Source organism: Rhincodon typus, unplaced genomic scaffold, assembly GCF_021869965.1.
Source record: "Rhincodon typus isolate 14 unplaced genomic scaffold, sRhiTyp1.1 hic_rhity00000118, whole genome shotgun sequence".
NCBI classification, from domain to species: Eukaryota; Metazoa; Chordata; class Chondrichthyes; order Orectolobiformes; family Rhincodontidae; genus Rhincodon; species Rhincodon typus.
The window spans coordinates 26,792-54,370 of record NW_025965756.1 but is presented as its reverse complement, the minus strand read 5'-3'; the positions used below and the strand labels follow the sequence as shown (position 1 = coordinate 54,370).

The following is a 27,579-nucleotide window of genomic DNA, read 5'->3' as shown; positions in this document are numbered from 1 at the left end:
ATGCTGCAGTCTGAGATAACAAGGTGTGGAGCTGGATGAACACAGCAGGCCAGGCAGCATCAGAGGAGCAGCAAAGCTGATGAAAATATTTTCTGAAGAAGGGTCCAGACCTGAAATGTCAGCTTTCCTGCTCCTCTGATGCTGCTTGGCCTGCTGTGTTCATCCAGCTTTACACCTTGTTATCACAGTCTTCCAGTTGTGGTCTGGCGAGTTGACCTTGTATACTTTGAGCAAGATTTCCATTATCCTGTGTCCTGACCAGTGTTTGGTGTGTCAAAGAAGAACATTAAATTGGCTGACCTGATCATTATAACGTTGTTGGGATCTTGTTGTACTCAGGCTCACAGCCACGCATTTCCTGTGTCAACAATGGTAGCAAGCAAACATTTGTGCCATACAAGTGCCAGTGGCCATCTCCAATAAGAGACTATACTATCCAACCATCACCCTTTGCCCACTAGCAGAACAAGCACATGTACACAGTGGCTACAAGAATTAGCTTCATTTCTTACATCAAAGACATATATAAAATGCACTGCACCAAGGCTCCTTAGACAGTACCTTCCAAATTATGCAACATCATTGTAATGGCAACATCAGCCTTTCTAGAAGGCCAAAGTAATACATATATGGGACACCAACACCTTAAATTGTCCTCTGAGCCCCTCACCACTCTGGTTTGGAAATAAACTGTCGTTCCTAACAGCACTGTGGATTTACAGAAACTCCACGATTGCAGCAGCTCAAGATAATGGCTCATCACATCCTTTTTTCAAGGGGCAATTGCAGATGAGCAATACATGCCAGACTAGCCAGTGACACCCAAACACGTAAAAATAAATCACCCCCAATTCGCACTTCCCACCCAGCCTAATCCCACTCTCCTCGCTCCCCGCCCAGCCTAATCCCACTCCCCTCGCTCCCCACCCAGGCTAACCCCACTCCCCCCGCTCCCCACCCAGTCTAATCCCACTCCGTCATTCCCTACCCATCTTAATCCCACTCTCCACCGAGCCTAATCCCATTCTCCTCGCTCCCCACCAAACCTAATCCCACTCCCTAACTCCCCACCCAGTCTCATCCCACTCCCTAACTCCCCATCAAGTCTAATCCCACTCACTCCTCACCCAGCCTAATCCTACTCGTTCACATCCCACTCAGTCTAATCCCACTGTTTTACTCCCCATCCAGGTAAATCCTACTCCTTCACTCCCCAGTCAGCCTAATTCCACTCCTTCACTCCCCACCCAGCCTAATCCCACACCGTCACTCCCCACCCAGCCTAACCCCACTCCCCCGCTTCCCACTCATCTAATCCCACTCCCTAACTCTGCACCCAGTTTCATCCCACTCTCTCACTCCCCACTCCGTCTAATCCCACTATCCTCTCTCCCCACTCAGTCTAATCCCACTCTGTTCTGCACAGCTCAACCATTTAAAATTGCACTTTTCCAACAACTGCCTGCTACAAATTCCCCGTGTGAAGGGTGTTTGCTCTTTCATTTAACCAGAGCCTTGCAGTGGTGGGTCATCCCAACGCGAGTAACATCCTCCCTTCCCCCATACACAGGAATGTGTTTGCTGACCTCTCAGGTTTGAATTCTTGGGCTGTCTCATTATCCTGTGCCTGAGGGCGATGGACTGTGGAAACGCTCTCTCTGTGTCTGCTCACAGTCCCTTGGCTTTCACCCGTTGCAGTGTGAGAGTGTGGTGGAGAAGGTTATGGAAACTAGTCAGTGATTCTTTCAAAGCAGAATACAAGTGTGAAGGATTGCATCTCTTGCTGAGTTGATTAAACAGCAGAAATTAAAACAAATCCTTTGCCCAGAGGGTGACGAGAACAGGGGATCTGCTACTGTAGGGGCAGCTGGATTAGGGGGAACGAACAGATTGATATGTTGATCGTGTGATGGGGGAGGGGGACCGACGTAGAGAGAGAGAGACGGAGAGAGAGACAGAGGAGAGGGGTGAGGTGTAACTTCAATCTTTGTAGAGAGCTGAGGGTCACGTAAGATCACGGGAAATAGGAACAAGAGTAGGCCGTTCGGCCTCTCAATCCTGCTTTGCCATTCAACACTATCACGGCTGATCCAAACGCATCACATCCACTTTCCTGCCCTTTCTCCCAAAACCCTGGATTCCTGACTGATCACGAATCTATCTACCTCAGCCTTGAATGGACGCAAGAAATCTACCCCCCCCACAGCCCTCTGCGGCAAGGAGTTCCAAAGATTCATAACCCTCAGAGAGGAAATTCCTCTTCATCTCGGTCATAAATTGGCGAGCCTTTAGTCTGAGACTATTGTTCAATGGCCTGCCACCATGGTGCAAACACTGACATCCTCTACAAGTCCATTTGGAGAAAACAGAGGTGGAGGCAGCGGGGAGGGGCTGCGGTGCGATGGTGGAGGGACTGCGAGCTGAGCTTGTTTTCCAACAGGAAGTCCAGCCAGACCCTGGAGATGCTCCAAAGCGTGACGGCACTCAGCAAGGGTTCCAGATGGCTTGGATGCTCACTGCTCCCCCACCGTACGTGAAAATAAAAAAAAAAAAATTCCTTCCTCTCGCTACTGCAGGGAGTGAGGGTGGCTGGCACACAGTGGGCAAGGGGAAACTCTGTGAGGGAGTGTCTGTGGGTGCCCAACCCATCCACCCTGCAGTGTGAGGCTCACTGTTTGACTCTCTCTCCCTCCTGTCTCTGTACTGCTGCCAAGCATCTGCTCTCTCCGGCTCACTCCTTTGCCACCGTTTAAGACTCTCTTGAGTGTGAAGGCTGTGAGTTCCAGAGGCTGAGGGGTGACCTTATAGAGGTTTATAAAATCATGAGGAGGGTGAATAGCCAAGGTCTTTTCCCCTGGGTAGGGGGTGTCCAAAACTGGAGGGGCATAGGTTTAACATGAGAGCGGAAAAGATTTAAAAGGGACACAAGGGGCAATATTTTCAGGCAGAGGGTGGTGGGTGTATGGAACGAGTTACCAGAGGAAGTGGGTGGAGGCTGGTACAATTACAACATTTAAAAGGCATCTGGATGGGTATATGAATAGGAACAGTTTATAAGGATACGGGCCAAATGCTGGCAAATGGGACTGGATTAATTTAGGATACCTGGTGGGCATGGACAAGTTTGACTGAAGGGTCTGTTTCTGTGCCGTACATCTCTATGACTCTAAATTCAACGCATATTGGAAGCGAAGCGAGGGAGTTCTCCAGGGGAATATTTATCCTTCAACCAATGTTTAAAAACAGATGGCCCATTACCTCACCGAATGTTTGCAAAACTGCAGTGAACAGAATCTGGCTTCTACATTTTTGTACATTACCACAGTGACTCCACCTCAAAAAATACTTCATTGGCTTGGGGTCAGCCTGAGGTCTACAAACACACTATTTTCTTTTTCTCTCTCTCTTCTTAAACCTGCATTTTAAGACTGGAGGTTCAAAAATAGACCAGGTTCATGCATTTGTGACCCGAAGAGAAATCCAACCTTCCGAAACAAGAAATTCCTCCTCTGGTGTCCCTCAAGTTGTTTCTCAGAGATTTTTTTGGTGGGAGCCTCACTGGCTAGGCCAGCATTTGTAGCTCATAAAAAGTTGGTGGTGAGCTGCATTCTTGAACCGCTGCAGTCCATGTGCTGTAGGCAGACCCACAATGCTCTTAGGGAAGGAATTCCAGGATTTTGACCTAGCGATACTGAAGCAACAACGGTATAGTTCCAAGTCAGGATGGGGAGTGGCTCGGAGGTGAAATTGAAAGGTGATGATGTCCTCATGTACCTACTGCCCCTTGTCCTTTTAGATGGTAGAGGGGCATGGGTTTGGAAGATGCTGCCTTAGCAGCCTCGGTGAGTTTCTGCAGTGCATCCTGGTAGATGGTACACACTGTTGCAACCCAGCATTGGTGGTGGAGGGAGTGAATGTTTGTGGATGTGGTGCCAATCGAGTGGGCGGCTGCTTTGTCCCTGGACAGCGGTGTCGAGCTTCTCAAACGCTGTCGGAGCTGCCCCCATCCAGGGCAACTGGGGAGTATCCCATCACACTCCTGACTTATGCCTTGTTGATGGTAGGACAGGGCTTTGCAGGGAGTCAGGAGGTGAGTGACTCACTGCAGGATTCCCAGCCTCTGACCTGCTCTTGTAGTCGCTGTATTTGTTTGGTGGATCCAATCCAGCTTCAGGACAATGGTGACCCCCCCACAACTATGACAGTGGGGGATTCAGTGATAGTGATGCCACATTGAATGTTAAACTCTCTCTTCTTAGAGGTAACAATTCATTGGCACTTCAAAACTGTGCAATCATCTGTGAATATCCCTACATATGACCATACATTGGAGGGAAGATCACTGATGAAGTAGCTAAGAGGGTTGTGCTGAGGACACTACCCCGAGGAGCTCCTGCAGAGACGTCCTAGAACTGAGGTGACTGACCTCCAGCAACTACAACCATCCTACTTAGTATTAGGCATGACTCCAACTAATGGAGAGAATCCCCCCGGTTCCCATTGATTCCAGTTTTGCTAGGTGTCCTTGGTGTCACACTGGGTCAAATGCAGCCTGTCAGTGCAGTGCTATCACCTCTGGAATTCAGCTCTTTGGTCCACGTTTGAACCAAGGCTGGAATGAGGTCAGGAGCTGAGTGGCCCTGGTGTCACTGAGCAGGTGCTGCTTGGTAGCACTGTTGATGACACCATCTATCACTTTACTGATGATCGAGAGTAGACTGACCAGCAGTAATTGGCTGGGGTTAGATTTGTCCTGCCCATTGTCTACAGGAAACTGAGGGAATTTTCAATGTTGCTTGGTAGATGCCAGTGTCGCAGCTGCAGGTGGCTAGGGGTGCGGCAAGTTCTGGAGCACAAATCTTCAGTACTATTGCTGGAATGTTGTCAGGTTCCTTAGCCTTTGCAGTATTCAGTTCCATTTTTTGATAGCATGTGGCGTGAATCCAGCTGGTTGAAGACTGACATCTGTGATGCTGGTGTCCACTGGAGGGGACCAAGACGGATCATCCACTTAGCAATTCTGGCTGAAGACTGTTGCAAATACTTTATAGCCTTATCTTTTGCAGTGATGTACTGGGCACACCCATAATTGAAGTTGGGGATATCTGTTTCCTCCTTTCCCCAGCGAATAGTTTAATTGTTCATTAAGTTTGATAGGGTACATGCCAATCAGAAGGAGGTTCTCTCACCCATATTTGGCCTGATCCAATAAAAGTTCAAATTGAGGGCTCTCAGGGCAACTCCCTCCCTTCAGTATGTCCCTGGGCCAAGGCCTCTGTTGGGTCTGGCCTGGTCTTGTGGGACAGGACATATCCAGGGGTGGTGGAGGAGTTATCTGACATATAATTATGTCAGCTGACTCGTCTGTGAGACAGCTCTCACCCATTCTGGGACTAGCCCCAGGTGTTAGTAAGGAGGACACTGCAGAGTCGACAGGGCTTGAGAGTTTGTCACTGCTATTTCCTAGAGCAATGCCAGACAGCAGTCTGGTTTCATTTCTTTAGTTTTTGAGTTTTTTTTAAGCGGTTTTATACAACTGACTGACTGATTAGGCATTTCAGAGGGTAGTTAAGCCTGCTCCACTATTCAACAGGATCACGACTGATCTGTTTGAGTTTCAAATCCCATTTCCCGAGCTGCCCACTGATGACCTTTGGTTTCACTGCCTAACAAGAACCTATCCACCAATGTCTATAAAATAGTCAATGAACCTGCCTCCACTGCCTTCTGAGACACAGATTTCCAAAGTCTCACATCCGTCAGAAAAAAAGATATTCTCCTCACCCCTGTCCTGAAAGGATGCAGGGAGAAGCTGAACAGGCTGGGGCTAATTTCCCTGGAGCATTGGAAGCTAAGGGATGACCTTATAGATGTTCATAAAATCATGAGGGGCGTGGATAGGGTGAATAGCCGAGGTCTTTTTCCCAGAGTTCGGGAGTCCAAAACTGGAAGGCATTGGTTTAAGGTGAGAGAGCCAAGATTTAAAAGGGACCTAAGGGGCAAACTTTTCACGCAGAGAATGGTGCATGCATGAAATGAGCTGCCAGAGGAGGTAGAGAGGCTGGTACAATTACAACATTTAAAAGGCATGTGGGTACATACATGAATAGAGGAATATGGACCAAATGCTGACAGATGGGACTAGATTAATTTAGGATATCTGTTCAACATGGGCGAATTGGACCGAAGGGTGTGTTTCTGTGCTGTGACCTGTCTGCCTTGTTAAGACCATTCAGGGTCTTGTGTACTTCAATCAAGTCATTCCTTACTCTTCTAAATTCTAGTGAAAACAAACCCAGTCTGTCCAACCTTTCCTCATAAGGTATCCCACTCCTTCCAGGTATCAATCTAGTAAACATCCTCTGAAGCATCTCCAATCCATTCCACCATATCTTTAAAAAAAAAGTCCAGAACTGCACAAAGTATTTGCAATAAGATCTCTTCAACACCCTTACCTTCATGGTTCAGTTTCTCTTGTAATGGAGGACAGCATTCCATTAGCTTTCTCAATTGATTCCTGTACCTGCATACTAATTTCTTGTGACTCATGCACTAGATCCCTCCTCCACACTGAATTCTGCAGTTATTTGGCACTTAAGTCATGCTCATTCTCAATTTTCCCGCTGAAGAGAATAAATTCAGATTTTCCCACATTGTACTCCACCTGCCAGATTTTTGCCCACCCATTCAATCTACCTGTAAACACCATATGTCCTCTTCACATCATAAAAATAAACTTTCCTTCTCCTCTTTCTGTCATCTGCAAACTTGGCTACTAGTGCCTTTGTTCCTTTTCGCTAAGTCATTAACGTTAGTTGTAAAATGCTGAGGCTCCAGCACAGACGGCTGTAGCACTCCATGTGTTACATCCTGCCAATTAGAGAAAGACCCGTTTATGTATACTCTATTTTCTGCCAACCAGCCAGCCTTCTGTCCGTGCTGGTATTTTATCCACGACACTTTGTGTTTCAACTCTGCGTAATAACCTTTTAGGTGGCATATTAACAAATGCTGAAAATTCAGTATATTAGTGGGTTCCTTTTATCCACAGCACGCACTACCCCTTCCAAGGATTCCAATAAATTGACTAAACATGGCTTCCCTTTCACAGATTCATGCTGACTCTGATAACCATGACTTTTTCTAAGTGCCCAGACATAACCTCCTTAATGATCGATTCTAACACATTCCCCATGACAGACTAAAAGGCCAACAGTTTCCTGTTTACTGCCTCCATCTCTTCTTGAATAGAAGAGTTATATTTTCTACTATCACGTCTGATGGAACCTTTCCAGAAAATTAACACTGACACATCTTCTACCTCAATAGCCACCTCTTTTAAGAACCTAGCTGGAAGTCTACCTGAACTCGGAGACCGGTTAGTCTGTGGCTCCATCAGTATGCTCAGTACTGCTTCCCTGCTGATTGTATTTTCACCATAGAATCCCTACAGTGTGGCAGCAGGCCATTCGTCCCACAGAGTCAACACCGACCCTCCAAACAGCATCCCACCCAGACCCACCACCACCGTAGCCCTGCCTTTCCTATGGCTAACCCACCTAGTCTGGACACTATGGGGTAATTTACCACGGCCAACCCAGCCTAACCTGCACATCCTTGGACTGTGGGAGGAAACCGGAGCACCCAGAGGACACCCACGCAGACACGGGGAGAATGTGCAAACTCCACACAGACAGTCGCCTGAGGGTGGGATTGAAATCGGGTCCCTGGCACCGTGAGGGAGCAGTGCTAACCACTGAGCCAGCAGACCACCTTAGTTCCCCTCTCTCCTCTTGATTAATAGGTATTACTGGGATTTGTTTTGTATGTTTGATAGTGCTTAAATGGTAATGTCACAACCTGTAATATAAATGTTGTAATCCCTTTGGGCTCTGGTCATCCCTGCACTGTAAACACTGCAATCCCTCTGGGCTCTGGTGATCCCCGCATTGTAAACACTGCGATCCCCTGGGCTCTGGTGATCCCTGCACTGCGACCCCTCTGGGCTCTGGTGATCCCTGCACTGTAAACACTGCCATCCCTCTGGGCTCTGGTGATCCCTGCACTGTAAACACTGCGACCCCTCTGGGCTCTGGTGATCCCTGCACTGTAAACACTGCGACCCCTCTGGGTTCTGGTGATCCCTGCACTGTAAACACTGCAACCCCTCTGGGCTCTGGTGATCCCTGCACCGTAAACTGTCCAGGCTCCAGAGATACCAGCATTGTTAGATAAAGTCACCATAGGGCTGCCCTCTCATTAAAGAGATGATTGACCGTGGTTTAACTTGAGGGTCACCACACCTCAGGCGAGGGGAGAGGTTGAGATGGAGATTCCTTCATGGTGACCTCCGTCAGTGCAGGAATTGAATCCACACTGTTGGTGTCACTCTGTGTTGCAAACCAGCTGTCCAGCCAACTGAGCTGACCCCCACCCAGCACTGTATACGTTGTAACCCCTCTGGGCTCGGTGTTCGGCACACAGTAAACACACTGCAACATCTCCAGGCTCTGATATCTCCACATTGCAAACACCAGGACTTCTTTGGGCACTGGCGATGCCAGTCTGCAATACGGCATGGGCTCCCTAAAGGATTTCAATACAGTGCCACACAATAAAAGTGAAAGAAGTTATAGCTCAAAGGATAAAAGGTGCAGGAGCAACACGGGTACAACACTAGCTGTTTAATGGGAAACTGAGTAACGATTAACAGATTTTTTTTTTAGAATGCAGGAAGGTTTGTCTTGGAGTCCCAGCATTGGGCCCCTTGCTTTTCCTGATTTATATTAATGATCTAAATCTTGCAGTGCAGTGAACTGCACGACACTTGGAAACATTATAAACTATGAAGAGGACAGTGTATGACATCAACTTGTCAATGTCCTCTTGTGAGTGGATGATCGGTGAAGGATGGAAGTCAACGCAGAAAAATGTGAAATGATACATTTCAATGGAGAGATATAAAGGGTATTCTAAATGCTGTGCAGGGGCATAGAGACCCGCTTGTACATGTGCATAAGTCATTGGAATGTTGCAGGCCAGGTCGAGAGAGTTGTTGATAAAATCCTGTGTTAATTCATCCCAGCCTAGGATTTATTGATAGGGGCATAGAGTACAGGAGCAGGGAGGAGGTTGTGCTAAACTTCTATAAAGGCAAAGCCACCACAGTCATACCAGACCATGAGGGGTACTCTCTCATTCAAGAGAAATAACTGGTGGTGGTTTAACTTGAGGGCCACTACGACTCAGGCGAGGGGAGAGACTGAGAAGGAAAGGCTAACGTGGTGATCTCAGCCAGTGTGGGAGTTGAATCCAAGCTGTTGGCATTATTCTGTGTCACAAACCAGCCGGCAAGCTAAATGGACCCTAAACTTGTATCAGACCCAAGTTAGAGCGTGTTAGCTGGAGTATCGTGTACAATTCTAGGCGCCATACTTTAGGAATGATGCACAGCAAACTTTTTATTAACCGGCACCCGTGGGACCGGGAGTGTGCTGGTTGGTCAAATATTCTGGATAATTAAGAGGCACACATAACCGCAGTAGAAGGGTCTAAGCCTGAAACGTTAGCCTTCCTGCTCCTCTGATGCTGCTTGGCCTGCTGTGTTCATCCAGCTCTACACCTTGTTATCTCAGATTCTCCAGCATCTGCAGTTCCTACTATCTCCTACACCTTGTTATCTCTTTTACCAGGATGTTGCCAGGTACGGAGGGTTTGAGTTAAAAGGAAAGGCTGGGACTTTTTTCACTGGAGTGTAGGAGGTTGAGGTGTGACCTTTTAGACGTTTATAAGGTCATGACGGGTATAGTTAAGGTGAATGGCAGGTGTCTTTTCCCTTGGGTGCGGGCGTTCAAAACTAGGGGGCATATTTTTTTAAGGTGGGAGGAGCAAGTTTAAGAAAAGACATGGGGGCATTTTTTTTCACACAGAGAATGGTCATGTGTAGAATGAGCTTCCAGAGGAAGTGGTGGATGTGGGTACAGTTACAACATTTAAAAGACATTTGGATAAGTACATGAATAAGAAAGGTTTGGAAGGATATGGCCCACAAGCAGGCAGGTGGGACTAGTTTAGTTTGGGATTATGCTCAGCATGGACTGGTTGGACCGAAGGGTCCGTTTCTGTGCTGTATGATTCTCTGAGAGGACGCAGGTTTAAAGTGATTTGCAAAAGTAGCAACGAGGTGCAAGAGAAAAAACATTTTCACACTGCAAGTAGTTAGGGTCTGGAATAAATGTGGTGGCAGCAGATTCAATTGAGGAATTAGATTATCGGAATATAAACAATATGCAGGGTTAGGCAGGAAAGGGCAAGAGAATGGCACTACATCTTGCCTTCATTGGTCAGTGCATTGAGTACAGAAGTTGTGAGGGTCATGTTGCGGCTGTACAGGACATTGGTTAGGGCCACTTTTGGAATACTGTGTTCAATTCTGGTCTCCCTGCTGTAGGAAGGATGTTGTGAAACTTGAAAGGCTTCAGAAAAGATTTACAAGGATGTTGGAGGGTTTGAACTACAGGGAGAGGCAGAATAGGCTGGGGCTGTTTTCCCTGGAGTGTCGGAGGCTGAGGGGGTGACCTTATAGAGGTTTATAAAATCATGAGGGGCATGGATAGGGTGAATAGACAAGGTCTTTTCCCAACGGTAGGGATGTCCACAACTAGAGGGGCATAGGTTTAAGGTGAGAGGGGTAAAGATTTAAAAGGTACATGAGGGGCAGCTTTTTCACGCAGAGGGTGATGCGTGTACAGAACGAGCTGCCAGAGGAAGTGGTGGATGCTGGTACAATTACAACATTTAAAAGGCATCTGGATGGATACATGAATAGGAAGGGTTTAGAGAGATAGGGGCCAAATGCTGGCAAACGGGGCTAGATTAATTTAGGATATCTGGGTCAGCATGGACGAGTTTGACCAAAGGGTCCGTTTCCGTGTTGTACATCTCCGTGACCCTAAGTCATGACATTCCTTCGGCGTGCTGGTGCACACAGGATGGGATGAATGGCCTCATTCTGCACCATAACAATTCTGGGACTCCTCTAGATCATTGTAACCTCTGTCACTGTGGAGATGTTAAATCCTGGAAAGCCCACCATACTGGCGTGCTCCACCCCACCAGTTTAACCTGATCATGTTTTACCTGAATCGGACGTCGAGGTTCGCTGTTCACCAAGGGAGCGCGATGGCTGTCGCTCAGTCCTGGAAAAGACAAAACGCGGTCACTTTTGGTGGTGCAGAACTTGAAATATCACTAAAAAGGAAGTCACGTTGCAGAAGGTTTTGGTCCTGCAATCGTTCATGAGCAATGCCAAGAATGCCAAATTTCAAACAATCACAACAATTTCTACTGCCCAAGAGATGCTGGCTGACTATGCCTCCAGTCCACTCTGACTGCTGCAGGCACTGTGGAGACCATACCAAACAAGCTCTGTGCTCACAATCAAAACATCTACAGTTAAATACAATGCTGAACAATCCCAAGTGCACCAACAGCTAACCCGATAATCAGTTTAACATAAGCGACATATATCCATGCACAGGGATGCGTTTTCTGAAAACAAGGGGAATATTTTCAATTGTTGCATCTTCATTGAATCACACAGGGGCCTGGGACGCCTGTAGCTCCCCACTGCCTTCTCCAATGACAACGTTGTGACCAATCAGGATCATTGTGCCAACCAATCTGCACCCTTTCCACCTACAGTACAAACTGCTCTGATCGCCTGAAATTTGGCATTTCTGGCATTTATCTTGAACAGCGCTACATGGAAAAGCTTCAGAAAAGTATTCGTCTTTTCAGTAATTAAAAAGAAAACTTGCTTCACAAGCCATCACTTCATCGGGAGAAGCCCACAGCCATTACCAAAACCTGGTCCAACGTTCTAAACACTCTGGCTCAGCAGAACGGTGACCAGGAAAGCAAACATTCCCAATCCGAACAGTTTTACAAGCGAGATGGGAAAGAGACGAAGGTGGAAAAGACAATGCCTCTCGAGTGGTGAGGGGTTGTGGGGGGAGAGAACAGAATCCTCAGCAGGACAGGAAAGAGGGAAGTAGCACATTGGGTTGTGGGGCTGTGGTAGGGAGGGAAGAGAGATCACAGCGGTTACTGAAGTGGGGAACACTGAGGGTGGGAAAGGAAAAGAGAGAGAAATGGTGATGGGAAATAGGGAGAAACTGCGGATGGGGACTGAGGGAAGAGACAGCATGTTTGGAGAGGCGGAGGGGACAAGGAAGACGGAGACAGGATTCCATCGGGCCGGGCGGGGAGGGGACGGAGGGGAGGAAGAGAGACAGAGGGAATCCATGATAGGTGAGGTGGAGGGGATTGCTGTTGGAGATTGAGGGGACAGAGCATGTGGGAGGCGTAGGACACACAGTACAAGAGAAAAGCCAGGCAGAGGTTTGAAGGCTGCAATTGGGGAAGGAGAACACAAGGAGTGTGGGGCGGAGGAGGAACAAACAAATCCACGGTGTGGGTGGCCAATGGTTATGAATTCAGGGAAAAAGTTGGAAAGGACATGAGATGAGTGTCTGGCCAAGGGGGAGGCACGGGTGAGCATAGTGAGTGGCAGTTTGTTGACTGCCTCGTGCTGCATGTCGTGCCCTCTGAGTCACACAGAGAACAGCAGCGGTGGGGCATGAACTCGGATTGTCCGAGTGTGTGAGTGCGCACGCGTGCGCATGGCAGACTGCTGCTGGAGCAGAGAATGCCTTACCGACGAGAGTCAGAGGATTGACGTAAGCCGCCAACGGGACATGCCTCGTGCGGTGAGATGGGGGAAGGCCGCCATCTCTGAGGTTGTATCCCTCCGAGGAGTCCTGCCCTCCACTCACTGGGACAGTCAGCAGAGTCGGGGTTCTTGATGCCAATCTGAGAAAGGCAAAAGAATGATGTTGTCACCACCACTTTCATGAACAGGCCCTGAAAGCATCAAGTAATCCCCTATGCACTTCATTAATACAACCACCCCCCAACCCTGACAACACACACAGAGGCACACACACACACACAGGCACATATACACACATGCACACCCACACACAGGCGGCAGGAGTTGGCAGGAGCAATGAAGAGTCGCATTAAAGTATCTCAGTTGGGAGTTTCCTGCCATGACCGTGTTTAGCTTCGAACTGGGTGTCTTCTGCCAGGCCTACAAGTGCTTGGCAGAGCAGCTTTCCAGTGACCAGGGGGTCACACGGTGTCCTCCAACTTTGCTGTCTCCATCCTGTCCTGCAACGTAGTCTCCACACATCACCTCCTGGAGTTTCATTTGTACAGAGATACCTTCAACAGTGCACCCTCTGCTGCTCCATCTCCAAACAGCTTCTGGACCTCACCCACTTCCAAACAATTAGATGGCTGAAGCTTTCATCACAGAATCATCAGAGAATCCCTACAGTGTGGAAGCAGGCCAATTGGCCCATCAAGTACACACCAACCCTCCCAACAGCATCCCCCGCCCCCACTATCCTTTTAAGCCTACATTTCCCATGGCCAACCCACCCCAACCTGCACGTCTCTGGACACTACGGGGTAATTTAGCATGGCCAACCCACCCTAACCTGCATGTCTCTGCACACAACGGGGTAATTTAGCATGGCTAACCCACCCTAACCTGCACGTCTCTGGACACTACGGGGTAATTTAGCATGGCCAACCCACCCTAACCTGCACGTCTCTGGACACTACGGGGTAATTTAGCATGGCCAACCCACCCTAACCTGCACGTCTTTGCAATTTGGGAGGAAACCAGAGCACTCTGAGGAAACCCCACTCCACACAGACATTCACCCGAGGCTGGAATCAAACCTGGGACCTAGCCGCCATGAGGCAGCAGTGCTAACCACTGAGTCACCGTGCCACCCCATGTTAGCTCCACTCCTCCAAAGACACCATTGTCCGGTCAGGGGTCTAACACTGGATTCCTTCCCATTGTTAACATCTACTTCCGATTCACTACCAGGTTTTCATGCATCTTAATCTCGCCGTAGCTAAACCCTACAAGGTGGCTTGCCGTCTCTCTGAGGCCCCGTTCATGTACCCCTGGCTGCTGTTCCACTTCTGAGCCCCGTCTATTTCCGCTTGTACCCTCGCTCTCTTTATAATCGTTTTCTCTCCAGACAAACTGGTTTGGCTGCATGTTCGTTGAACTTCTCTCGTCTGTTGAAACTGCTGGCGTCCCAGGCTCACCCTGGAATGCTTCTCTCCTCGACTGCAAACCATCTTCGCAAACCGCTCTCCCCTCCACAATCTCCTCCAAAAACAAGAAAGTGTGTTATGGACTAGATCAGCACTCCCACAACTCCCACCCCCCCCCCACCCCCCCTTCCCCCTCCACATCCCCACCCCAACCACCCCAAAATATTTTAAGAAGGTAGCCTAGACCCTAACTACTTCTTATTTTAAAGGCAAATGTGAAGTGCCTGTTCCCGTTACAATACGGCTGGTCAAACCACTCGACATTAAGCAAACCACAATTTATTTAAACTCCGTAGTTAAGATACAACCAAAGAAATAGGAATTTAGAATAACAACTCTATTACACTCTATTAAACTTAACTGAATAATAGATACAGTATCGATAACTAATCAACTGTTTCAATACAGTAACATCCCATAAACACACCCCTTGGCAAAAAAAAAAATTCAGACACAGATTCTCACGTGCAGTTTTCCAATCTAGCAGGAAAAAATATTTCGAGAAGATTCAGCGAGGGCAACAGCCAAGAGACATTCAACTCTTTTGAGACCCCAACTCTTTCTGCTGATACTCAGAAAACCCAGTCTGTGTGAGCTAGCCACACCCAGGCTGCTTCTAACTTTGAAAAAAAAACATCAAGGCCTCACAAGCTGTTTACTCATGTGGTCTTCAGTAGACGGCTCAGTGCCTCTGCCTTACGACCTCTCTTCAAAACAAACCAGGCCAAAGTAACCTCTTGAAAGCCTCAGCATCTTCAAAGTGAGGACTTCATGAGCTACACTGTCATGACGATGGAGATAACACTATCTGCCTCTGGTGTGGCCCTCCTTTACATTAGCCAAACTTCCTGTGATGTTGCCCCCTCTTTCCCGCACCCTTCCCTCCCCTGGCCTGAAACTCAAAACGTTCTCCATTTGCTCTCCCAACATCCCTGATGCCCTCTCATCTTGTCCTTGAGATCGACTTGGATCCTATTCCCACTAAGTTGCTGATCACCCTACTCCTCCATCCTGGTACTCTATATTAGTCGGCGTTGTAAACAATTATAGAGCCATAGAGTTGTACATATACCAGCCTCCATCACCCTCAGGTCCCTTTTAAATCTTTCCCCTCTCACCCTAAACCTATGCCCCTCTAGTTTTGGACTCCTCTACCCTGGGGAAAAGACCTTGGCTATTCACCCCTATCCGTGCCTCTCATGATTTTATAAACCTCTATAAGGCCAGCCCTCAGCCTCTGACACTCCAGGGAAAACAGCCCCAGCCTATTCAGCCTCTCCCTATAGCTCAAACCCTCCAAACCCAGCAACATCCTTGTAAATCTTTTCCGAACCCTTTCAGGTTTAACAACATCCTTCCTCTAGCAGGGAGACCAGAACTGAATGCAGTATTCCAAAAGTGGCCTCACCAAATCCTGTAGTGCTGCAACATGACATCCCTAGTGAGGCCACACTTGGAGGACTGTGTGCAGTTTTGGTCTCCTTAATTGAGAAGAGATATACTAGCACTGGAGGGGGTGCAGAGGTTGATTCCAGAGTTGAGAGGGTTGGATTATGAGGAGAGACTGAGTAGACTGGGATTATACTCATTGGAATTCAGAAGAAAGAGGGGAGATCTTATAGAAACATAAGATTATGAAGGGAATAGATAAGGTGGAGGCAGGGAGGTTGTTTCCACTAGCAGGTCAAACTAGGACTAGAGGGCACCGCCTCAAAATAAAATGTAAGACTGAGGTCAGGAGGAACTTCTTCACCCAACGGGTTGTGAATCTGTGGAATTCCCTGCCCAGTGAAGCAGTTGAAGCTACCTTGCTGAATGTTTTTAAGGCAAGGCTAGATAAATTTTTGAACAGTAAAGGAATTAAGGGTTATGGTGAGTGGGCGGCTAAGTGGAGCTGAGTCTCAAAAAGATCAGCCATGATCTTATAAATGGCGGGGCAGGCTCGAGGGGCCGGATGGCCTACTCCTGCTCCTAGTTCTTATGTTCTTATGTAAATCTTTCCCCTCTCACCTTAAACCTATGCCCTCTAGTTTTGGAGTCGCTCATCCTGGGGAAGAGACCTTGGCTATTCACCCCTATCCTTGCCCCTCATGATTTAATAAACCCTCTGTAACGTCACCTCTCAGCCTTTGATGCTCCACGAAAAACTGCCCCAGCCTACTCAGCCTCTCCCTACAGCTCAAACCCTCCACCCCCAGCAACATCCTTGTAAATTTTCTTCTGAACCCCTTCACGTTTAACATCTGTCCTATAGCAGGGAGACCAGAACTGAACGCAGTATTCCAAAAGTGGCCCTAACCAATGTCCTGTGCAGCCACAACATGACCCTCCCAACTCCTGTACTCAATGCACTGACCAATAAAGGCAAGCGTACCAAACGCCTTCTTCACCACCCTGTCTACCTGCGACTCCACTTTCAAGGAACTATTAACCTGCACCCCAAGGTCTCTTTGTTGATCAACACTCCCCTCCCCACGACCTTACCGTTAAGGTGCATTAGTCCTGCCCTGATTTGCCTTACCAAAATGCAACACCTCACAGCCACATTGCCCAAAAGCATGACATTATCTTTCAGACATACCACAGACGATGCCCAGCCCAAACTCACCACTTAACTCCTCACTGTGGCCGAATTATCAGACACCTCGTGCAATACGCAGAGATTTCTTCTGATTTGGTGTGGGGTAAACTGAGCCATTGCCTTTTTTTTGGATTTAGCTCCAAAGTCTACTCTCCAGCTACGTATTCCGACCTCCCTCCTGGCAACAGTCTGAGGTTAAGTCAGTTTGTTCACATCCTTAAGAGTCACGTTGAACCCCAAGATGAGTGACTCACCTCGGATTCATGCTGACCTCTGCAACGTGGCTCGCCCTCACGCATCTCAGCTCACCCTGCTGCTGAAACCCTCTCCTCAGCCTTTGTTACCTCCAGGCTGTACTATTTCAACCCATTCCTGGATGCTTCTCCCAAATTCTGGGCTCTCAAAATCTCGGCTGATCAAGAACTCCGCTGCCTGTGTCTTCATTTGCAACAGTCATGTTCCTGTACCATTCTGGGTGCCTGCTGGCCTATGCTGGCTCCCGGTCAAGTCTGGATGTCGGAATTCTCATCTTTGATTTCAAATCCCTTCTTGGTCTCGTGCCTCCCCATCTCTGTCGTCTCATTGAAGCCTGTGACCCTCTGGGATCTCTGTGCTCCTCTAATTCCGGCCTCACGGCACCAGGGACCCGGGTTCGATTCCAGGCCCAGGCGACTGTCAGTGTGGAGTTCACATATTCTCCCCGTGTCTGCGCGGGCTTCCCCCGAGTGCTCCGGTTACCTCCCACAGGTGAAAGATGTGCAGGTTAAGTGAATCGGACATAGTAAATTGCCCCACAGTGTCCAGGAATATGCAGGCTAGGTGGGTTAGCCACGGGAAATGCAGGGTTACAGAGACTGGGTGGGTCTGAGTGGGATGCTCTTCAGACAGTCAGTGTGGACTCAATGAGCCAAATGGCCTGTAGGGCTGTATGATTCCCACATTTTAAATTGGCCCACCATTGCTGAATATGCCTTGAGTTGTCTGGAGTGGATTTCCCTTCCGACCTAACTCCAGGTTTTTCTAGAGATAGTAAGAACTGCCGATGCTGAAGTCAGAGATAACACAGTGTAGAGCTGGATGAACACAGCTGGCCAAGCAGCATCAGAGGAGCAGGAAAGCTGATGTTTCGGGTCTGGACCCTTCTTCAGACTTCCCTTGACTGACCAACCCCCATCCTAACTCCCCACCTACACTCACCTTTACTGGCTCCATCCCTGCCTCCTTGACCTGTCCGTCTTCCCTTGGCTGACCAACCCCCATCCTAACTCCCCATCTACACTCACCTTTCCCGCTCCTCTGATGCTGCTTGGCCTGCTGTGTTCATCCAGCTCTATATTGTGTTATCTCCAGGCTTTTCTATCCTGCTTTCTTCCCTTAAGACTCTCCTTAATACCTACCTCTTTGACCAAGTCTTGAGAAAAATTTTGCGTGGATCAGTGTCATACTTTGCTTTGTAAGGTTTTTGTGAAGTGCCTCGCTATGTTTCATTATGTTTAGAGGTGTTGGATAAATGGAGTCCCTAAACATAGATGACGGGACCTTTGAGAGGGAGACAGACAGCAAGAAAGAAGAGGAATAAACAGAGGGGCTAAGTGAGAAGGGGGATAAAGACAGGGATTAGAGAGAAGGGAGATACAAATGGTTAGAGACAGCGAGAGAGAGAAAGAGAGAGACTTGACAATAGAAAGACAATGAGAGAGAGGGAATACAGAAAGACAAAGACGGGACAGAGAGAGAGGTAGCAAGGCACAAAGGAAAAACAGTGAAACCTGGGAAGGCAGAGAGACAGACACACACTGCGAGTGAGACAGACAGTGAGACACAGAGCAAAGCACATAGACAGAGAGACATTGACAGACAAAGAGAATTGAAAACAGCTTGTAAAATCTCACCTGTGGGACAAGCTGTCTCCAGACTCTGCAGAAGGTGAGCCTAAATTGAAGAGAGAAGTTAACTTGGCCACAAATATGAATTCAGAGACTCTCACAGCCCAATTTATAACAGTCCCCGGTTCCTGGTCCAATCTGATACTTGATCCATAAGAGTATGAAGTGCTGTCGAATGAGTATAGGGGACAGGCAGTAGGGGGTTGTGGCACAACTGTTAGTGACCCCCTCAAACAAACAGAAAGGGCTCAAGTTCTACTACTGCTGAGTTTTCCGATTAGGCAAGTGTTGGAGGGACCCCCGAGGTCACTTCCGTTTTCAATGCAACCCCCATCTCTGGTGGAAAGAGGGAGGGGGAGGGAGAGAGAGCTGCAGATTTCCGATCAGTGATCCACGCTGGAAAAATGCGCCTGCACCAGGGAGCGAGTGAAGAACAGGAGAAACTTCAGGTGTGATCGCAAAATGGCTACAGCAGACAGGGCAGCCCATTTGGACCGTAGAATCCATTTGTCCTGACACTTTTGATAACAAAGTGTACAGCTGGATGAACAAAGCAGGCCAAGCAGCATCAGAGGAGCAGGAAAGCTGATGTTTCAGGTCTGGACCCTTCTTCAGACTTCCCTTGACTGACCAACCCCCATCCTAACTCCCCACTTTCGAGGAGAAATCCAGTTAGTTCCACCCATCTTTGCTCCTCACCCTTCCAGGTACTTTTTCCAATTCCCCGCTAAAGGGCCACCATTGAGTTTGTTTCTTACCAGCCCATCCAGCAGCATGCTCAATGCATTTGTCCCATGCTCACCTCTAGTTCCGTCAGTAATCACCTCAGCTTATTAACACATTAAACTACTGAATGTTCAGACAGACTGATGTCCTTCCAAAGGCATGGCCTCCAACAAATTAAAAATAAAACGACAACGACAGCAAAACACAAGGGAACGCCAACATCTGCAAGATACCCTACCAAGCCCCAGGCACCATCCTGACTTGGAACTATTTTGCTGTTCCTTCACTGTTGCCGGGTCAAATTTGGAATATATTTTCAAGTCAGGAGTGCGGGTGGCTTGGAGGGGGAACACGCAGGGGGCTGGTGTTCCCATGTATCTGCTGCCCCCCCCTTGTCCTTCTCGGTGGTAGAGAGGTGTGAGTTTGGAAGGTGCTGTCTAAGGAGCATCGGTGAGTCTCTGCAGTGCGTCTTGTAGATGGTACACACTGCTGCTGCTGAGCGTCGGTAAAACTATCTGGAATTAGGAATTTTAAAATGACCATAATCCATTGCCGATTGTTGAAAACATCCTATCCGGCTCACTAATGTCCTTCAGGGAAAGAAATCTGCTAATCTCACCTGGTCTAGCTCCAGAGCCACTGCAATGTGGTTGACTCTCAACTGCTCTCTGAAACAGCCTAGAAAGCCACTGAATTGTACTAATTGCTACAAAGTCTCAACAAAGAAATGAAACCAGGCCGACCACCTAGCATTGACCCAGGCACCAGAAAATACAATGGTAGAAATAGCCCTGTTAACCCTGCGAAGTCCTCCTTAATAACATCTAGGGGGCGAGTGTCAAAATTGGGAGAGCTGTCTCACAGACTAGTCAAGCAATGGCCTCACATAGTCATACTCACAGAAACATACTTTATAGACAATGTCCCAGACACAGCCATCACCATCCCTGGAAGGACAGACCCAGCAGAGGGGGTGTCACAGTGGTATACAGTCAGGAGGGAGTTGTCCTGGGAGCCTTCAAAATTGACTCCGCATCCCACAAATTCAGGTTAAACATAGGCAAGGAAACCTCCTGCTGATTATCATGTACCGTCCTCCTTCAGCTGATGAATCAGTATTCCTCCGTGTTGAACGACACTTGGAGGAAGCACTGAGGATGGCAAGGGTGCAAAGTGTACACTGGGTGTGGGAATTTCAACGTCCACCACCGTGGAGTGTCCCCTCCTACTCCCCAGGAAAACGACTCACTCCCCCAGCAAAACAGCCCCCCAAAAAAAAATCAGTCCGAGTCCATATGTCCCTCCTGCCTTTCCAGGGAGAGGCCCTGAATCTGTCCTGTCTCTCCCACCAACTCCCCTGAGATCCCCTCCTCCTTTCTGATTCTCCTCGGGCAGGCATTTCACTCACCCATGATCGCGTCTCTCGGCGTGCTCCTCCCGGAGGCGATGGAGCTTCCTCTGGGTGTCTGCAAATGAGATAGAGGAGTCAGGCAGGATGTGAAGCTTAGCGATCGCGCTGGACGGTTGGCACACCGCTTGATTCGCTGACATTGCACGGGAAAGGAGGACGGTGCCCCCCCATCAGATCCCCAGCCTCCCGGGTTCTGCTGGATTGGCCGCACTGGGATCGAGGTCACTCAGCCACCTGTTTTCTCACCTGAGAGCCTCACCTCTGTGGTGTAACTGGTTCTCAAAGCAGTAAGTGCCCGCTTCCAACCACTGGGTGTACGATTTCAGACATTCCCAGGGAGCAGTAACGGGAGAGCAACCTCAGAAATAAAGGCAAGGACAAAAGTTAGAGCCTCTGCTCCTGATCACCGCACAATGACTTCTTGGAGGGAGGTAGGTGTGTATGTTTATAGGTGCGCGTGTGTGCATACACGTGTTGGTACAACTGTGTAGTTATGTACATGCACCTGCGTATATATGTGTGTGTGTGTGTGTGTGTGTGTGTAATCATGTATGCGCACTTGCATGTGGGTATCTGACTGTTATTGTGTACATGCGCCTGAATGTCTATGTGTGTCTGTCTGACTGTGTAACTGTGTTTGCCTAGGTACATGTCTATCCAACTGTGCAATCGTATATGTGCACCTGCATGTGCGTGTGTGTGTCTGTCTGACTGTGCAATTTTATATAGAGATAACAAGGTGTAGAGCTGGATGAACACAACAGGCCAAGCAGCATCAGAGGAGCAGGAAAGCTGACGTTTCGGGCCTAGACCCTTCTTCAGAAAATGTGTGCAATTTTACATGTGTGGTTGCATGTGTGTGCGTGTTTGTCTGACTGTGTAATTGTGTATTTGCGACTACATGTGTATTTGTCCAATTGTGGCGCGGTGGCTCAGCGGTTAGCACTGCTGCCTCATGGCGCCAGGGACCCAGGTACGACTCCAGCCTCAGGTAATTGTTTGTGTGGAGTTTGCACATTCTCCGCGTGTCTGCGTGGATTTCCTCCGGTTTCCTCCCACAGTCCAAAGATGTGTGGGTTAGGGTGGATTAGACTTGCAAAATTGCCCCATAGTGTCCAGGGATTGTGCAGACTGGGTGGGTTAGCCATGGGAAATGCAGGGTTACAGGGACAGAGTAGGGGCGTGGGTCTGGGTGGAGCCGATCAGCTGAATCGCCTGTTTCCACACTGTACAGATTCTGTGATTCTACTCTATATATATTCTCAATGGTAAGAGCAGTATGTGAGTATGAATGTGTGGACACATTGAACAAGAACCAGGGCACTGGCTGAAATGTGAACACTTGTCTCACATTCACTGTTTCATCTCGTGGCAAGTACCGGATCCTGACAAGGACTGGGGAGTCTTTGTTTCAACGGACACAGGAACAGACTGTGTGGAGCTGTCACTAGCACACTGCACTGGAGATGCACACATTTGTGGCAGAGGTAAGGGCAGTCACAGTGTAGATAGATATAGTGGTGACAGCAGTCACACAGAAGAGACACACAAAGCAAGGGCAAGAGGAATCAGACTGTAGAGACACGTGGAGCAGAGCTGAGAGCACATACTCCATTGAAACACGCAGAGCAGACGCGAGAACAGACACCCTCTACAGATACAGGGAAGAGAGGTGAGATCAGTCATATGAGGAGAGGTGGAGGACTCTGGGTCTGTATTCGATGGAGTTGAGAAGCATGAGGCGGGAGACATGATTGAAACGTACAGGATACTGAGAGGCCTGGATACAGCTGACCTGGCAAAGATACTTCGAATAGTAGGAGACTAGGACTCAAGGGCAAAGCCTCAGTGTGAAGGGTCAACCCTTTGGAACTGAGATGAGGAGGAATTTCTTCAGCCAGAGGCGGGTGAATCTGTGGAACTTATTGCCACAGAGGGCTGTAGAGGCCTGGTCATTGAGTGTATTTAATACAGAGATAGATAGTTTCTTGGTGAGTAAGGGGATCAAGGGTTACAGGGAGAAGGGAAGAGAATGGAGCTGGGAAACATATCAGCCACGATCAAATGGTGGAGCAGACTCAATAGGCCGAATGGCCAATTCTGTTCCAATATCTTACGATCTTTAGTTACAGCATACGTAGATTGTTGAACGTTGGTACTTACCAGCAGACCACCCGACCTAGATACACTGTTCCCAGACATCTGTCCCACTGACTCCGGCCTGCTGTTTGATAGGATGTGAGGGAAACAGAATAAGCCATCAATCCAGTTTAAGACCTGTAGTAATTGCTTCAGTACTATGTGCCACAGCGTTCTGCTTAACCCCTACCCTCCCCAAACCCTTTGGACAAACTAACTCAATCATAGGAGTAGAAAGCAGGCCATTCAGCCCATCGAGTATGCCCCGCCATTCAATGAGATCGTGGCTGATCTGATCATCCTCAACTCCCACTTTCCTGCCTTTTCCCCACAACCCTCGATTCCCTCACTGATTAAAAATCCCTCTCTCAGCCCTGACTACCCTTAGTGACCCAGCTTCAACAGCCCTCTGCGGTGAAGAATTCATCACCCTCAGACTAGAAATTAATCCTCATCTTTCATCTCCCTCACTCTGAGATAACGCCCTCTGGTGCTGGACTCTCACCCAGGGAGGAAACAACCATTCCGCATCTATCCTGTCAAGCCCTTTCAACAAAATTTCTTCTCATTCCTCTAAGCTCCAAAGTGTACAGGCCAACCTGTTCACTAATCAGTCCCTCCATACCCAGTAACAGCCAAGTGACTCTTCCCTGGACTGCCTCCAATGCCAGTAAATCTTTCCTTAGGAAAGGGCCCAAAATTGTTCACAATATTCCAGCTGTAGTCTGACTAGTACTTGTACAGTCCAGGTCACTGAAACAAAGGCCAACAGTACATTTGTCTTCCCTATTATTCGTTACATTTGGATGCTAGTTCTTAGGGAGTCCTTGTGCATGAATCACGAAGTCCCTCTCCATTGTAGCGTTCCCCATTTTAAATTACGTTCACCTTTTTTTCGCAGCGGCATGTTGGCTCAGTGCTTAGCACTGCTGCCTCACGGCACCAGGGACCCGGGATTGATTCCATCCTCAGGCGACTGCCTGCATGGAGTTTGCACATTCTCCCCCCGTGTCTGCGTGGGGTTTCCCCTGGGCGCTCTGGTTTCCTCCCACAGTCCACAAAGATGCGCAGGTTAGGAGTACTGGCCACGCTAAATTGCCCCACAGTGTCCAGGGATCTGTAGAAATGTGGGATTACAGGGATAGGGTAGAGGAGTGGGAAGCTGTCTGGAGGATCGGTGTAAACTTGACGGGCCAAATGGCCTGCTTCCGCACTTCAGGGATTCTATATTTCCTGCTAAAGTGCAAAACACACATCTTCTCATTCCGTCTGCCAAACTTTTCCCCACTCACTTAACCTGTCTATATCCCTCCCTTTGTCATCCACAAACTTGGTGATTCACTTCCATCATCCGTATCATTCATATATACTGTAAATATTTATTGCTCAGCACTGAGCTCCATGGCACTCCACTAATTACAGGTTGCTATCCTGAAGATGTCTCCCTTATCCTAGCTCTCTATCCATCAACAACCTCTGTGTATTGATAAGATACAATCTCCTTCACCATAGGCTCTTAACTTACCAAGTAGCATTATGTGCAGTACCTTATCAAGCGCTTCAGCAATACCCTCAATGTCTCACTGGGGAAGTCGGCATTCCCACAGACACCTGGCAATCCCTGGCCCACGACCGTCCAAAGTGGAGGAGCAGCATCCGAGAAGGTGTCCAGCTCAAGACTCGCCATCAGGAAAAATCAGAAGCCAGGCGAAAACAGCGAAAGGAGCGCGCTACCACACCAATGCCCCACCAACCCTTCCCGTGACCACCTACTACCCCAAGTGTATCAGAGTCTACAGTAGCCGCATCGGTCTGTACAGTCACTTACAGGCTCACCCTGAGAGTAGGAGAGAGTCATCCTCGTCTGTGAGGGACCGCCAATGACCTTATCAAATGCCTGTCAGAACCCTAAAATGTTACACCGACTGGGTCCCATGTATCACTTCCTCAAAGAACTGAAACGAAGTTCCTCAGGCATGATCTCCCCTTCACGAAGCCATGCTGACTCTACTTGATTATTGTTAGGAAGGAGAGGTCAAACCCCTCTGTTAACTAAAATCGAAACACTAGCCCCCAGTCTGTTACGGCGGGAGTAGAGGTCCCCTTCTAATAATTTCACACAAAACGCCCAGAGAAGCTCACGTCGCCTAATCTGTTAAACTGTTACAGAGAAGGGGAGGTTAAATGAAAAAAGAACCCTGATATTCACTTTAGAAGTAACAAATAGCAATTTATTCATTTAACCCTAACAGTGAACAAATTAACAGAATTACTAACAAACCGAACAATTCCCCCTTAACTACTAAATTCTACTGGTGTGCTGTTCCAATAAACTCAAGTCTCACTTATATGAACCCTTTCCAGTTTAATAATATCCTCCCTATAACTGGACGACCCGAACTGCACACAGCGCTCCAGGAGAGGCCTCACCAACGTCATGTACAACCTCAACATGACATCTCAACTGCTGTGCTTAAAGGTCTGAACAATGAAGGCAAGCATGCCAAATGCCTTCTTAACCACCCTGTCTACATGTGATGCAAACTTAACTAAGCCTGCAATAATGATAGCTATTGTATTTATTTCTTCCTCTACTTTAGCTCCTTGGTCATTTAGTATTTTTGGAATGATGCTAATGTTCACCACTGTGAAAACAGATGCCAAGTATTTTTTTTTCATCTCCTCTGCCATTTCCCCCTGTCCTGTTATTATTATTTTTCAAGCCTCATTCACTGTGTTGACTTTGACCTGTCTCTTCCATTTTACACATTTAATGAAGCTCTTGTTGTCTGTTTTCATAATCATTTGCTAGTTTAACCTCATACTTTACATTTCTCCTTGTTTACTTTTTGGTTGTCTTTGCTAGCTTCTAAAATTTCCCCAAACCTCTGTTTTACCACTAATCTTTGCCACATCGTATGAAATTGGAAGAAACAATTATACAATCTTTAACTTCCCCAGTTAGCCACGGTCAGCTCATCCCCTTCTTAGAATCCCTTTTCCTCACTTCGAGATGTTGAGAGTCACGAACAACTTCATAACCATGTGCCGTTGTTCTTCATCCACCTTTTCTGCTAAATTCCTTTCCCCAGTCCACTCCAGCCAACTTCGCTCTCATTCCTTTAAGCCACATGGTTAATGCCTGGATCTCATTTACAGATCAGCGGAGGTCGAGTCACAGAACTAGTGCTCCCCACTGCCAGAGCTATCGTGCTGTGGATGAGATGTCAAACTGAGGACCCTGTGGGTGAATGCAGCAGATTCCAAAGTAGCTTCTCCGAAGAAATGCATGGACAGAGAAGGTGTCACATGTTGGGAGTGTTCTCCATGGAGAAGGTTAAGAGGAGATTTGATTGGGATATTCAAAACAGTGAGTGGCCTGGATAGAAAAGGTTTGTAAAAACTATTCTCGATGGATGAAGGATTGAGACCAAGGGGGCTCAGATCTAGAGTAATTGGTGAAAGAAGCAATGGCAACACGAGGAGAAACCTTCTCACGCAAACGGTGCTTAGGATCTGGACTGCACAGTCCCAGAACATGGCAGAGGCAGGTTCAACGGAGGCATTCAAGAGGGAATTGGATTACTATGTGAAAAGGATGAATGTGCAGGGCTGTGGGGAGTGGCAGTGGGTGAATCGCTTATCCGGAGAACTGGTGCAGCATTGCGACAGAAACAGATTTTCTGGATCTTGTCACACTACTGCTGGTGCCCCACTTCTCTAGGTTACAACAGTGACTGAACCTTACAGGCACTGCATCAGCCGTAAAGCGCTCTGAAGCATCCATTTCTGAGGCAGGTGAGGGAGGCACTGCTGCCTCTCAGCGCCGGGGTCCCGGGTTCGATCCCACCCTCGGGCGACTGTCTGTGAGGAGTTTGCATGTTCTCCCCTATGTGTTTGCTCGGGTTTTCTCCGGGTGTTCCGGTTTCCTCCCACAGTCCAAGGATGTGCAGGTTAGTGTGGATTGGCCATGCTAAATTACCCCATAGCGTCCAGGGATGTGCAGGCTTAGGTGGGTTAGCCATGGGAAATGCAGTATTACAAGGATAGGGTAAGGTCTGGGAGGGATGCTCTTCGGAGCGTCAGTGTGGAGTCAATGGACCGAATGGCCTGCCTCCACACTGTAGGGATTCTACGAATGGAGGTCTGTCTTTTCTCTTGCCTTCCAGGGCACTAGCTGTCAGGCGATGGGGTGGGCAGGGCGATCGTTTCCCTCCCACACTTTTTGTGAGCTCGGGTGCTGGGGCAGGCTCCAGTGTGTGAAATTTTCTTCTGATGCCCTCAAAGGGAGGGGGTGGGAATCAGAGCATGCGACCTCCTTTCACACATTAACTGGTCTTACTGGGTGTTGTGTTTGTGTGGTCGCCCCGAGGGGGGATGGGCAGGGCTGGAGAAGAATATTGACCGTCAGGTCAGTCAGCATTCCCAAGATTCTTTCTCCCCTGCCAGGAAAGTGCAAACAGCATGAGACTGACCACCAATAAATTACACTCAGGACTAAGCTCCACATCCACCTCCCCTCCCCCACCCCAAGTCCCCCAACCTGCTGACACAACAAGGTGCAGAGCTGGATGAACACAGCAGGCCAAGCAGCATCATAGGAGCAGAAAGGCTGACGTTTTGGGCCGAGACCC

The 27,579-nt window shown here is 48.3% G+C and overlaps 1 protein-coding gene across 1 annotated transcript in view; it reads right to left on the bottom strand.

Annotated features, from left to right (window-relative positions):
* The window catches only part of LOC125488278 (RING finger protein 212B-like), a 62,010-nt gene that overhangs the window by 7,873 nt on the left and 26,558 nt on the right, over window positions 1-27,579 (bottom strand). Inside the window, exons 9-14 of the mRNA XM_048621209.1 lie at window positions 22,970-23,030; window positions 20,804-20,861; window positions 18,676-18,715; window positions 14,045-14,254; window positions 12,719-12,873; window positions 11,140-11,198 (exon numbers count right to left, since the gene is read on the bottom strand). Coding sequence (XP_048477166.1) covers window positions 11,140-11,198; window positions 12,719-12,873; window positions 14,045-14,254; window positions 18,676-18,715; window positions 20,804-20,861; window positions 22,970-23,030 — 583 coding nt within the window. The remainder of the gene's footprint in view (window positions 1-11,139; window positions 11,199-12,718; window positions 12,874-14,044; window positions 14,255-18,675; window positions 18,716-20,803; window positions 20,862-22,969; window positions 23,031-27,579) is intronic.